The 14,251-nt window shown below is 36.9% G+C and overlaps 1 protein-coding gene across 2 annotated transcripts in view; it reads left to right on the top strand.

Annotated features, from left to right (window-relative positions):
• Positions 1-14,251, top strand: part of KIF3A (kinesin family member 3A) — a 44,854-nt gene that overhangs the window by 3,798 nt on the left and 26,805 nt on the right. For both annotated transcript variants that reach the window (XM_090288045.1, XM_090288044.1), the window contains exons 3-5: positions 5,733-5,877; positions 6,019-6,103; positions 12,175-12,280. In XM_090288045.1, the coding sequence (XP_090144171.1) occupies positions 5,733-5,877; positions 6,019-6,103; positions 12,175-12,280 (336 nt within the window). The remainder of the gene's footprint in view (positions 1-5,732; positions 5,878-6,018; positions 6,104-12,174; positions 12,281-14,251) is intronic.

The following is a 14,251-nucleotide window of genomic DNA, read 5'->3' as shown; positions in this document are numbered from 1 at the left end:
CCCTTTTCCAGGGACCTCTCCCACTTCCACACCGGACTGGCGCCCCTCCAGTCGCTGCCCAGGCCATTGTTCCCAGAGTGGGTGAGTTTGCAGACGTTCTAGGACCGTGGGTGTCCTTTAAACAAGCAGACTCTGCTGAGGCCGGCAGTTTCTGCCTCCACCCCTACCCCCACTGGTTTGCACAGTCAGAAGCAATGAGGCTTTATTTTCCCCGGTGCTGGGACTGTGAGCTGTGAGGTCCAGTGAGGAGCTGGGAACATTTCCCAGGTGTCCCTCCTGACTTTTTAAAACATGTGACTGCGCTTTCTGCCAGCCTGCTGCTGCCGCCACCACCATCACACTCTGGCCTCTCCATCGCTCCTACCTGTCTGGATGAGTATTTCTTCTTTATATCTTTGTTTGCTGGACTTCCATGCAGTTTGATTTTCTGGAACTTGTGGTTGTTTCTAGTTTTGAGGTAGTTGTCTTCCTTCTTAGTTGTTGTACAGATACATTTTAAGGTTTCTCTTGGGTAAATACCTAGGAGTGGAAGTGCTGGGTCATAGGGTTAATATTTGTTTATATTTTGAAGAAACTGCCATACTTTTTCGCAGTGGTGACTGCACTACCTCCCCCTCTCCCCCACCAGCATGGTATGAGAGTTCCCACTTTCTTCACATTCTTGCCAGTGTCTATTTATTTATTTAAAATATTTATTTATTTATTTTTAGAAAGAGGGGAAAGGAGTGAGAGACACATCAGTGTGGAAAAGACATAATCACTTGCCTCTTGCACACCCCCAATTGGGGGCCCGGCCCCCAACCCAGGCATGTGTCCTGACCAAGAATTGAACCAGTGACCTCTCGGTTTGCAGGCCGGCACTCAGTCCACTGAGCCACACCATCCAGGGCTTCCCAACATTTAGATTATCAGTCTTTTTAATTATAGCCATTCTAGAGGATCTGTAGTAGTATCTCATTGTTTTAACTTGTATTTCCCTGGTGACTAACAATGTTGAATACTGCTGACTCTTGAACAATGCAGGAATTAAAGATGTTGACATCTCACACAGTCAAAAATCTGCATATAAGTATTACATATTAGTCATTTATATGTCTTCTTTGGTAAAATGTCTCTTAAATACTTGGCCCATTTTTAAATTTGGTTGTTGGTCTTCTTATTGCATCCTGCTCTTTGTATATTCTAGATTCAGATATTTTGAAAATAGTTTCTCCCAGTCTGTGACTTGTGTTTTTATTCTCTTAATGGTGTTTTTTTAAGAGAAAAAGTTTCAAATTTTGATTTAGTCCAATTTATCAGTTTTTTATTTTATCGTCATGCTTTTGGTGACCTAGCTAAGAAACTTTTGCCAAACCCAGGACCACAAAGGTTTTCTCCTATTTTTTTTAGTTTAAATTCTACTTTTCAATTACAGTTTACGTTTAGTGTTATTTTGTATTAGTTTCAGCTGCACAGCATAGTGGTCAGATAATCCTGTACTTTATGAAGTATTCCCCCTGATATTTCCAGTCGTCGTCGGCAGCCGTCCGTCTCGAGAGACGATGGTGTAGCTTCTTAAGAGTCTATCTGCACCGCCGAGAATGGCTGTGCAGTTCGACTCGGGAGTGACACGGTATCTGTCTCCTCCCGTGTTGGATCGACATCTTGTGATGACGCTGGAGTGTCCTCTCCAGTGAAGCTGAAGCTACAGAGCCTGGGCAGGGTGATATGCTAGGGTGATATGGAGGGTCTGCTGTTGCCCATGCAGCAGACCCCCCCTCTCTTCGCAGCTGAAGGGTCCAAGGGAAAGACGGAGTCAATACAGCTTGGCTTCAGGTGCGCCGCAGGAGTTGCCGGTGTTGACTACAACGTCAAACCGCCTTAGGGACTCCGGCTCCGGATTTTCTGTCGGGGTTTACTCCCTTAGCCTTTCCCCTGAAGAGGTATGCCGCAAGGCAGCGGAGGTTTTTTGGAGTCAGAGTTTTCCTTCTCTGATGTGCCCTGACTGGAAGATCGAACCAGCGACACTTAGCTCGCAGGCCGACGCTCAATCCACTGAGCCAAACCAGCCAGGGCTGATATTTCCAGTACCCACATGGTAACATACATAGTTATAATATTATTGATTATATCCCCTATGCTGTGTAAAATTTCATCACTTTTGATAGGCATTAATGAGAAGGTGTTAATAAAGTTATCTCTAAGTTACTCCTTTTGTGGTTTGCTAAAGAATTCCAATTTGTTTTTATAGTTGAAGATCTGGCATGGAATAAAGAAAATATCAAAACTCTTCAATTTTAAGTGGGTTGTAGGCTACATAAAGCAATTTCTGCTTGAATGGAAGTCCTATTGAATATGTAAAGCTTACAGTGAATATTGACAGCATCCATCTATTCAAAAAATAATGTTTACTGTTCATGGTACTTGGGGACAACATTAAAGCCCTGTCTTCAAAAAGCTTAGATTCTAATCTGGTAAATAATATGATAAAAAGTAAATTTTATTGTATGATAATTAATAAGTGCAAAAGGGAAAAATAAAAAGGAAAGGAGAATAGGAAGTTTGGGGAAGAGTTCAGAATTTTAGACTGGGTGGCCAAGGACGTTCTCTCTAAGAAAGTGCCCCAAGAGCAGAGCTCTGAAGAAAGTGAGGATAGGTGAGAGAAGCACAGTCTAAGCAGAGGAACAAACAAGCACAACGCCCCATAAGCAGAAATGTGCCTGGTGTGTTCTAGGAATGGGAGGAGGCCAGAGGAGTTAGCATCAGGTGAATGAGTCCAAGTACGTTAGACTAGGTCAGAGATGTAAATAGGCCGAGCAGCTCATGTGGGTGTTGTAGGCCAGAGAGAGGACCTTGGCACACCCTTCCCTGTGCATGAGATTCCTCTGTGTTTTTTATCTAGATTCTGTAAACATTTTAGGTCTTACATTAAGGTCTGTGATTCGTTTTGACTTCATTTTTATGTGTGGTATGAGGTAAGAGTCTGAGTTCTTGCCTTATTTTTTTCCTTCTTGCCTATGGATATTCAGTTGTTCCAGCACCAGTTGTTGAGAAGATTATCCTTTCCTTTGGAATTAACTTGGTGCCTTTGTTAAAAATTAATGGACCACAAATGTGTGGGTTTATTCTGGATTATCTGTTCTATTTCATGTCTATCCTGTTTGGATTACTGTGGCTTTATGTTTTGAAATTAAGCAGTATCTGGTCTCTAACCTTCTTATTCTTTTTCAAAATTATTTTGACTTTTCTAGGGTCCTTTGCATTTTTGTATAAATTTTAGGATCACAGTGTCAATTTCCACCAAAAAACCCTGGGATTTTGTTGAATTGGTATTCTGACAATATTGAGTCTTCCAATCCAGAAACATGATATACCTATCCATTTATTATGTCTTCTTTAATTTCTCTCACCAGTACTTTTATAGTTTTTGGTATCTTGCAGTGTACAAGTCGGGTTTTTAGTACATTCATAGTGTTGTGCAACAATCACCATTATCTGTTTCCAGAACATTCCCATTACCCCCCAAAAGAATCTTTGTGCCTGTATTAGTAGTTACACCCAATTCTGCTCACTTCTACTCTAGCAAACTCTTAGTTTACTTTCTGTGTGTGTGAGTTTGCCTGTTCTGGGCATTTCATATACATAGAATCATATACTATGTAGTTTTTTGTGTCTGGCTATTTAGCATATTTTCAGTGTTCATTCTTGTAGCATGTATCAGTACTTCATTCATTCTTTTTTATGACAAAATTATATTTCATTGTATGGATATAGTATAATTTGTTTATTCATATTTTTTGTCCCATTCTTTTTTCTCCTTTTCCTCATTTTATCCCGTATTTTGGATTAATCGTGTATTTTTGTTATTCCATTCTGTCTTCTCTGTTGGCCTATTGCAATATATCTTTGTTTTATTTTAGTGGTTGCTTTAAGATATATAGTACAGATCTTTACTATATCACAGTGTACCTTCAAGGGTATATAACTTTATGTATAATATAAAAATTTTACACTATACCTCTATTTCTCTCCTCCCAAGCTTTGTGCTCTTGTCATATATTTTACTTCTACATGTTGTAAACTCCAAACCACATTGTTATTATTTTTAAACTGTCAGTTATCTTTTAAAGAGATTTAAATAATAAGAAAAAATCTTATATATTAATGTCCCCATTAGTTATCATTTCTAGTACTCTTTATTCTTTTATGTAGATTCATATTTCCATCTAGATCATTTTCCTTCTACATTACAAAACTTCCTTTAACATTTCTTAGAGTGGGGGTCCACTGGTCATGGTATTCATTTTGCTTTTGTTTATGAAAGTATTTTCACTGGCTATCGGATTCTAGGTTCTTAGTTTCTTCTTTAATACAATACTTTAAAGATATTGCTGTAGTCTTCTCATTTGTATTTTTTTCTGGCCAGAAATCTCCTTTCCTTTTTATCTTGATTCCTTTATATATAACATGTCTTTCTATGTCTGGTTGCTTTTTACATTTTCTTCATCATCACTGGTTTTGAGCAATTTGATTATGATGTGCCTTGGTGTGTTTTTCTTCATGTTGCTGTACCTACAGTTTATTAAGCTTCTTAGATCTCTGGATTTGTGGTTTTCATCAAAGTTGGAGAAATTTCAGGCATTATTTCTTTAAATATTTTTTTCTGCTCCCACTGTCCACTTTTTTGCAGGACTACATCAATGTGTATATTAGGCTACTTGAAATTGTCCCATAGCTCATTGATTTAAAACATTTTTTTTTCTTGGTTTCATTTTTGATTCCTTTTGTTTGTATGTTTTCTTTGTGATCTTTTCTTCTGCAATCTGTAATCTACCATTAACTCTATTGTATTTTTCATCTCATGCATTGTAGTTTTCATCTCTAGATGTCTGATTTGGCTGTTTGTTATGTCTTCCATCTAGGTTCTTCTAAACTTCCATTCAAAGTTTTCAGTGAACTTCTTAACATATAGAATGTAGTTTTTATAACTGTTTTAGTGTTTTTGTCTGCTAATTCTAACATTTGTCAGTTTTGAGTTGGTTTTGATTGATTGATTGATTTCCTCATTATGAGTCATATCTTTTTACATTTTTGAAAGCTTGGCAATTTTTTGTTGGATGCCAGGCAGTGTGACTTTTACCTTGGGTCTTTGATTTTTTTTTTTTTTTTTAATCCTTATAAATATTCATGAGTTTTGTTCTGGGATTTGGTTACTTTAGGATTATGGGGAAAATAACTACGGTTTTCTTGTACTCTACCAGGCATCATGCTGGTCTCTTGAAGTAAAGTGTTTCATTTAGTTCTTACTATTCATGTAGGGTAGTTACATTTTATCCCCCTTTTACCTTTGAGGAAACAACCTCTGGGTAGAAACTTGTCTAAGGTCAAGTGGATTAAAGTGGCAGATACGTGGATTCACATTGAGTCTTTCTACTACAACCTTTTCCAATTTAGTGTCTACATAAATAATTAATATACACATTACGAGAAATGTTTTAAAATAATCTACAATGTAAGATTTTACATTTAGGGTTTGGGGTTCTTTTTTATTAATAATTAGGAATATCTCCTTGACTCTAGTACTTTAGTAGTGCTTTGCTCATGTGCCACAGAGTACATATTGTGATTGTTGAAAATAAAGATGAAATTTATACAAGAATTCAGGAAAGTAATTGCACCACAGTTTCAATGGAATTAATTTTAAGAGCTATTTTTCTGTAGCATTAAACTCTATTGATTCTCTTTGTTTTCAGGGACTATTTTTGCATATGGACAAACTGGAACAGGCAAAACTTTTACCATGGAAGGTGTTCGAGCTGTTCCTGAACTTAGAGGAATCATTCCAAATTCATTTGCTCACATATTTGGTCATATTGCAAAAGCAGAGGGTGATACAAGGTAAAAGAGTTTTTATTTTCCAATATTGAGAAGTATAAACATAAGAAAGGCATAAAGGTACAGATTTTATAAACACATTTTAAAACTGTTCTTAGAAAAATTTCACTGTTTTATGTTTTTAAAATGATGTTTTATTTATAGATTTTTGGTTCGAGTGTCTTATTTGGAAATATATAATGAAGAAGTTCGTGACCTCTTGGGCAAGGATCAGACACAGAGATTAGAGGTAAGGATAATTGAAATTGGAGTACTTTCCAAAACAATAGAATGTTTACTAAATTAAGATCCTTGTGGTACAAAAGGTACTTTTAATATTTCACTTATTTTTTGACCGAGTAATGTGATCACATGGTTTAAAAAGAAAAATATTGTAATCATGCATCAAAGTCTTGTTCCTACTGCATTTGCCCCATTTCTCCCCACCCTAAAGATAATCACTTCCAGTATCCTTTTAGTGTTTCTCTGTAAATACAAACAAATGCATATTTATTTATACTACAAAAGCAGCATAATATATGCATTGATCTTCATATGGATTCACATGCAGTTGTAAGAAATAATACAGAGAGATACCATTTAAACAGATGTACCCTTTACACAGTTTTCCCCAGTGGTAAAATTTTACATAGTACAATATTACAACCATGGTATTGACATAGGTACAACCTACAGATCTTATGCAAATGCCCTCAGTTTTTCTTGTACTGTTTTGTATTCTATGCTATTTTATCACCTATAGATTGGTATGTCCACTACCATGTCAAGGTACTCTCACTGTTCCATCACAAAGATGCTTTATGTTGCTCTTTCGTAACCACATCCACCTTGCCTTCTGTCCCCTGCCCTAACCCCTGGCAACCGCTGATCTGCTTTCCAATTCTAAAATTTTGTCTTTTCAAGAATGTTATATGACTGTAACCATACAATATATAACCTTTTGGGATTGGCTTTTTCTCATGGTATAACTCCCTGGAGATTCATCCAAGTTGCTGAATGTATTTATAGTTCATTCCTTGTTGTTGCAAAGTAATATTGGTTGGTATATGTCTGCACCATAGTTTGTTTAACCATTCACCTGTTAATGGACGTTTAGTCAGTTTACAATTTTTGGCTATTATGAATAAAACAACTATGAACATTCAGACAGAGATTTTTATGCAAATGTAAGTTTTCATTCTCTGGTATAAATTCCCAAGAGTATGCCAGAATTTATTTTAAGTCAAACATTTTTAAAGCAGCAAAAATATAGGTATTAAGACTAATGAATGCGGTCACAAATACTAGTGTTTTCAGTCTTTCTTTTACCTGAAGGGAAAACCAGACTTTCTGATTGAGAAATTCTGGTTTGTACACTTGGGTAATGGATTGGCACCAAAAACTACTTTCATCATGCACCTTAGGAAAGGGAAAGTGAGATTATGTGCATAAATACGAGATAATCACAAACTTTATTAGTTGATACATTACGCTGTTAACTGACAAGTAATGCTGATTCACATTCATTGTTTTTTAAATTGAGAAATAATTCACATAGCATAATATTCACCCTTTTAAATTGTACAATTTAGTGGTTTTTAGTATATTCACAGTTAGACAACCATCACTACTATCTGATTCTAGAACATTGTCATTACCCCAAAAAGAAACCCCACAACCCTTAGCTGTCACCCACCCCTTCTCCCCAGTCCTAGTCAATGATTAATCTACTTTCTGCCTCTATTGATTTGCCTATTTTGGATACGTCATAAAAAGAAATAATACAGTATATGGTCCTTTGTGACTAGCTTCTTTCACTTAGCATAATCTTTCATGGTTTATCTACGTTGTAGTAGGTGTCAGTACTTCATTTCTCTTTGTTGCTGAATAACAATTCATTTTATGGATATACTACAGTTTATTGATTCCTTCATCCATGATCATTTTGGTGGTTTTTACTTTTTGTCTATTATGCATTTTTATTTTTATTTTTTATTTTTTATGTTTTTTTAAAGTATATTTTATTGATTGTTATTACAGTAGTTCAAAATTTTTCCCCCTTTGCTCCCCTCTGCCCAGTACTACCTCCCTTCCCTTTAGCAATCCCACCCCCCTTAGTTCATGTCCATGGGTCCTGCATATACGTTCTTTGGCTTCACCCTTTCCTATACGATTCTTAACTTCCCCCTGTCTATTTTGTACCAATCGATTATGCTTCTTAGTCCCTGCACCATTTCCCCATTTCTCCCCCTCCCCACTCCCAGCTGATAACCCTCCAAATGATCCCCATACCTAGGATTCTGTTCCTATTCTGGTTTGCTTAGTTGGATTTTGTTTTTATTTTTAGATTCAGTTGTTGATAGTTGTGAGTTTGTTGTCATTTTAGTGTTCATAGTTTTGATCCTCTTTTTCTTTAAGTCCCTTTGACATTTCATATAATAATGACTTGGTGATGATGAACTCCTTTAGCTTCACCTTGTCTGGGAAGCACTTCATCTGCCCTTCCATTCCAAATGATAGCCTTGCTGGATAGAGTAATCTTGCTTGTAGGTTGCTTTTCATCACGTTGAATACTGCTTGCCAGTCCCTTCCTGCCTGCAAAGTGTCCTCTGAGAAATCAGCTGATAGTCCTATAGGCACCGCTTTGTAGGCAACTCTCCACCTCTCTCTTGCTGCCCCCAGGACTCTTGTCTTTATCTTTCACCTTTGGCATCTCAGTCATGATGCATCCTGGTGTGGTCGATTCTGGGTCCAGCTCACCCTGGACCCTCCGTGCTTCCCAGACCTGTATGTTCGTCTCCTTTGCAAAACATTAAGAAGTTTCCCTCATTTTTTTCAATTCTTGCCTCCTCATTCTGCACTGGTTGACTGTTTTTTTCTTTTTTATGTTCCAAATCATTGATTTGAACCCAGGTTTCCTTCCCTTCACCATTGGTTTTGTGTGGATTTTCCTTTGTTTCACTTAGCATAGCCTTCACTTCTTCTCTAATGTGTTTGCTGTACTCAAGCATATCTGTCAAGCCTGTGAGCATCTTTATCACCAGTGTTTTGAACTCTGCGTCTGTTAGGTTATCTACCTCCTCATCTGTTAGGTTCGCTATCTCCTTGTCTCTTAGTTCTCCCACTTGAACCTTGGTCCATTTCCCCTTTTGAGCCATACTTTTCTGTCTCCTCATTCTGACAGGCTCCTGCGTGTGTTTGCCTCTGTGTCCCAGGCAGAGCTGTTGCTCCAGTTGCGTTGTAGGGATTCGTCCTCGGGATTCATCAGTACAGGGCGACCTGTTTCACCACGTTGTGGCGCTGTATGTAGGGGAGGGTCTGAGAGGGAACAATGCCACCTACCCAGCACTTGCCCCTTTTCCAGGGACCTCTCCCACTTCAGCACCAGAGTGGTGCCCCTCTATCCGCTGCCCAGGCCATCGTTCCCAGAGTGGGTGAGTTTGCAGAGGTTCTAGGACCTTGGGTATCCTTTAAACAAGCAGACTCTGCTGAGATCAGCAGTTTCTGCTGCCACCCCAACCCCCACTGGTCTGCACAGTCAGAAGCAATGAGGCTTGATTTTCCCTGATTCTGGGACCATGGGCTGCAAGTTTTGGTGAGGAGCTGGGAACGCTCCCCTGGTGTCCCTCCTGACTTTTTAAAACATGTGACTGGGCTTTCTGCTGGCCTGCCGCTGCTGTCACCACCACACCGTGTCTTCTCCACCCTGGCCCCGCCCTTCCTACCTGTCTGGATGAGTATTTCTTCTTTATATCTTTGTTTGCTGGACTTTCATGCAGTTTGATTTTCTGGAACTTGTGGTTGTTTCTAGTTTTGAGGTAGTTGTATTCCTTCTTAGTTGTGGAGGGAGACGCAGCGTGTCTGTCTACACCTCCATCTTGTCTGGAAGTCTTGTGCTTTAATTTTTAAAAGTTTATTTTATTGCCCAAATTATTAAAATAAAAATCATTTGGAAATAACATCTCTACTTTTGTGCCAGTAATTATAGATCAGATTTATTCTCAGCAATAGTCTTGTCAATGGTTTTCAACTGTGTTAGTCCCAGTGCCCCCCATTTGTAAAGATTGTATTTATTTATTTTTAGAGGGGAAGGGAGGGAGAAGTGAGGGAGAGAAACTGACTGGTTGCCTCTTGTAGCCCAGCTGGGGTCTAAACCTGCAATCCAAGCATGTACTCTGACTTGTAATTGAACTGATGACCCTTTCTTTTGTGGGTCCATGCTTGATCAACTGAGCCACACCAGTCAGGGCCAGTGCCCCTGTTTTATGACAATATTTTGTAATCCTTCTTTGACTGTCCTGAAATAAAATTCATAGATGATAAAATAATCAACATACTGCTCAATTATAATATAAAGGAGAATAAAAGGACTTAAAAAATAAAATGTTAGTACTTCAATATATAAAATGCTTAAAAGTGACCACCCTCTGACATAATGAAGGAGTCAGAGGCATGTATAATCAATCATGACTGCAACAGCTACAAATGCACACTGTTTCAGATATGTTGACCTGATAACAGCTTGATTGATGTTACTGTCAATGACATGGTCTTTGAGAAGAGTGATGAGCTCTTGATAGGGTACTGAGCAAAGTAAGGTTAATTTTTTTTTCAGAATTCCTGCATTACTATATTATTATTATTACCATGGAAAAGCATTTTGTCTTTATATGTAAAATGGAGTTAGGGCCTAGACCTAAGTAAATATAGTTTATTCACCTGTAGGACATTCATTGGTAGCACATTCAAAATTTTGTGGGGCACTTTTTCTTTGATTGAGACCATCCCACCCACTGTAGGATGCTTAGTATCCCTGGTCCCTATCTAAATACTAATAGTGTCCTCAAGTGAACCAGAAACTCCCCCACACATTTCTAAAACATTCAGAGCAGAGCAGTAACTGCCCCCATTGAGACTCATTGTTTTAGTGTTATAAATTGTATTTGGTATAGCAATTTAACTTCTATGTTTTCATGAGAAAAATTCTTTGATTAACTTTACCACCCTTTTTTTTAACTTCTATAAATTTGGAATCATATTCAATTTTTTCATCTTTCATATCTAACCACTTTATCTACACTTAATTGAGTTTTGAATTAAGATCATATTTGATTGAAAACAGCCTTAGACTTTGCAGACTGATGTCAGTTTGAAGAATGTTTGTTTTCAGTCTGCAGTATGATGAGCACAGAAAGTGAGAATAATGTTTTAAAGCTTTTATAGCAATTGGGTGTTGCTGTGGCATCTAAGTGCGTTATTTTTGTATTTTTCAGAAATCCCAGTTTGCCATACACAAGTTGTTCTTTACCATACATTTTCTGATAAGTATTGAAATAGACCAGTTATTTTCAAACCTTTAAAAACATTTAAAGTATTTGTGTGTGCCCTTATAGCTTTTGTCTTTGGGACTGTTTTCTGAACTTTTATTTGTTGTCTTTGTGAGGTCTTACCACCGGTGAATGGCTCTCCCCACCAGCATCCACAGGCCTCTGCCTCAGTTTTACTTTTTTGTGTGGACTTGTGGAGGTGACTTCCGGGCCTTCCAAAGTGAATTTTGTATTTCTAACACTTATCTATATGTATTTTATATAGATCTTTCCTAAATATGTCCTTCAAATTTGGTAAAATTTCATAAGTTTACTCACAGAAAGGTAATATTTTTGCATGGGTGCCATAGATCTGAGTACTTCACTCAATTGTTTGAAATTGTCCAGCAACTTCAAATTGCTGTTAAGACCAACAATCGCTTATTTCTTTTCTCTGCCTACCTCTCTAGCCAGATAGTAACCACACCCCCTGCCCCCTTCCCCATCCTTCCTACTCTTTCCAGCTACCATGGCTTTGTTTATTTTTTTCTAAGTGCCTAGTTTTTTCTTATTTTAAGATCCTTGCATTTACTCCTTCCCTCCTACCCCAACCCAGACTAGCTACCTTCTATTTCTTTAAGTCTCAGCTTAAACATCATCTTGGGGAAACATACTGTTCCTACTTCACTAGCTTAAGTCTCTGTAGTATTTTCTCATATTGTCTTATATTCTTCTAATGCATGGCATTAGCACAATTGAAATAAAATATCTTGTGTGTGTATTCATCTGCACATTCTCCCTGTAGATTTTCACTTCCACAGGTGTAGAGACTGTCTACCTTGTTCATTACTGTATATTCAATATCTAGCATGTCTCATAGTAGATGTTCCGTAAATAATTGTGTTCAATAAATAACACATTTATTTAAATATTATTTATAGATAGTAGGTGTTCAGTGAATAGCTGTGGGAAAATGATGAATATATGTGTAAAGTCCTCTAATTTTTTTTTTTAGGTTAAAGAAAGACCTGATGTGGGAGTTTATATCAAAGACTTATCAGCTTATGTAGTGAATAATGCTGATGATATGGATAGAATTATGACATTAGGCCACAAAAATCGTAAGTATGGTACATAATTGAGAGTAAACATTTATGTGTTGGGGAGGCTGGTTTAGAAGCAAAACTGGTGTGGCATTTTGTCCCACAAAGACTAGATTTTTAAGTTTCTTAATTTCTTTTTTTTAAAGATTTTATTTATTTATTTTTAGAGAGAGGGCAAGGGAGAAAGAAAGGGAGAGTAACATTGATCAGTTGCCTCTAACATGCGCCCCAACTGGGGTCCAGGTTGCAACCCAGGCACATGCTCTGACTGGGAATGGAACCAGCGACCTTTCACTTTGCAGGACAATGCCCAACCAACAGAGCCACATCATTCAGGGCTGGATTTTTAAGTTTCTTGAAAACCCTTCCTTTTTGGTTATTTCCTAGGTAGTGAGCACGTATAGATGAAAGATATCACAGACTGCTTTCTGCGATGACCAAAATTTTGTTTCTTAGTAATAGCATCATATCTTTGAAACTCTTACATAGCTGTTTCTTGTTAGCTATAATGATAATTTGGTAACATTTATGGAGCACTTATCATGTGGCAAATGCTTGTGCTAAGTGCTTTATAAAAATTATCTCTTTTAATCCTCATAATAGACTGACGTTATTAAATTCCTATTTTATGAGGAAACCAAGCTTTATTTAAATAAGTTGTCCAAGTTTATACACTACTTAATAAGTGGCAGAATGAGTATATTAACCTAGGCCATGAATCAGCATAATCAGGCACTATACTTCCTCCCTTTTATTGACAAGAAAACAAAATTAAATAAAGTGGGATTTTATTTTTGGAATTGTTTCAGTTTTTGTCTAAATAAGAAAGAACTTCAGTAATATTTAAGACACAGATGTCCCAGGCCTAGTACTAGTGATGTTGCTAACACCAATTAGATTTGAGGTGAAAGATAAAAACATAGGAAGTAAGCATTTCTTTTTCCAGTTTTTGCGACTACACTGTAAATCAAGCGAGCTCAAGGAAAGTAAGCAAAAAATGTAAAAAATCAATTGCATTCTTAAAAACCAAGAGTAGAAAGAAAAAGACCAACTTTTTAACAGGAAAATGAGCAAAAGATATCTACGAATATGTTATTCACAGAACTATACACAGCGATAAGCATATGAAAGGTTGTTCAGCTTCACAAACAGGAAAATTGGGGAGCTGTTTTCCCCCATGGGTGTGAGTGAAAGGATCTCCAGGTTGGTGAGGCTCTGAAGACCTGGGCACTGGCGATGGGATTATAAAATAGTGCAGCTTTTTGAAGGGTGGTTTGACAGTATCTGTTGAAATTTTAAAAATTCATTGCTTTTGACTCACTGTTTCTAATTGTAGATATACATTCTAGAAAACTACTTTAAGTGTAAGAAGTGCTTTATTGAAACATTATTTGTAATAAAAAGTTTGACACAAATAACTATAAACAAAACATTGGTTATATAAATTATGGTACAAAAATACTCTGGACTATAATGAAGCTCAAGATATATTAAGTGAAAAGAAAGCAAATGACAGAATAGTATTACTGCATCATTCTATTAATATATGTATAAAAAACCAAATTATTAAACTATATATTTGGACATTGTGTGTGTGTGTCTACATGTGTGCATGTGTAATACACAATGAAAGGACATTCAGTAGTGGTTAGCTTTAGGGAAGGGGAAGTAAGATTGAGGAAAAGGGATGTTGGAAGCTTATATATATATTTTAAAGGTATTTAAAAATTTTTTATACCAGGAATATGTTCATGTACTGTTTATTTAATTTAAATAATTTTTTAACGTAAGATTCCATTTACAATAGTGATCAAAACCTCCCATTAATTACTTGAGAATGAATTTTGTGAGATTTGTTCAAGGAGAACTCAGAAATTCTGATGAGAGAAATAAAGTGAAACAAAGATGAAAAGATTTGAAAAACCTAAGAGAGCAGAGAGAAAAATACTCTTTAATTAATAGGTTGAGTTTAAGAATTAAACACTTAGT

Source organism: Furipterus horrens, unplaced genomic scaffold (genome assembly GCF_987537825.1).
Source record: "Furipterus horrens unplaced genomic scaffold, mFurHor1.1.pri manual_scaffold_10, whole genome shotgun sequence".
Taxonomy (NCBI): Eukaryota; Metazoa; Chordata; class Mammalia; order Chiroptera; family Furipteridae; genus Furipterus; species Furipterus horrens.
Note: the sequence above shows the minus strand (reverse complement) of the source record. Positions and strands in the feature narration are given on the sequence as shown.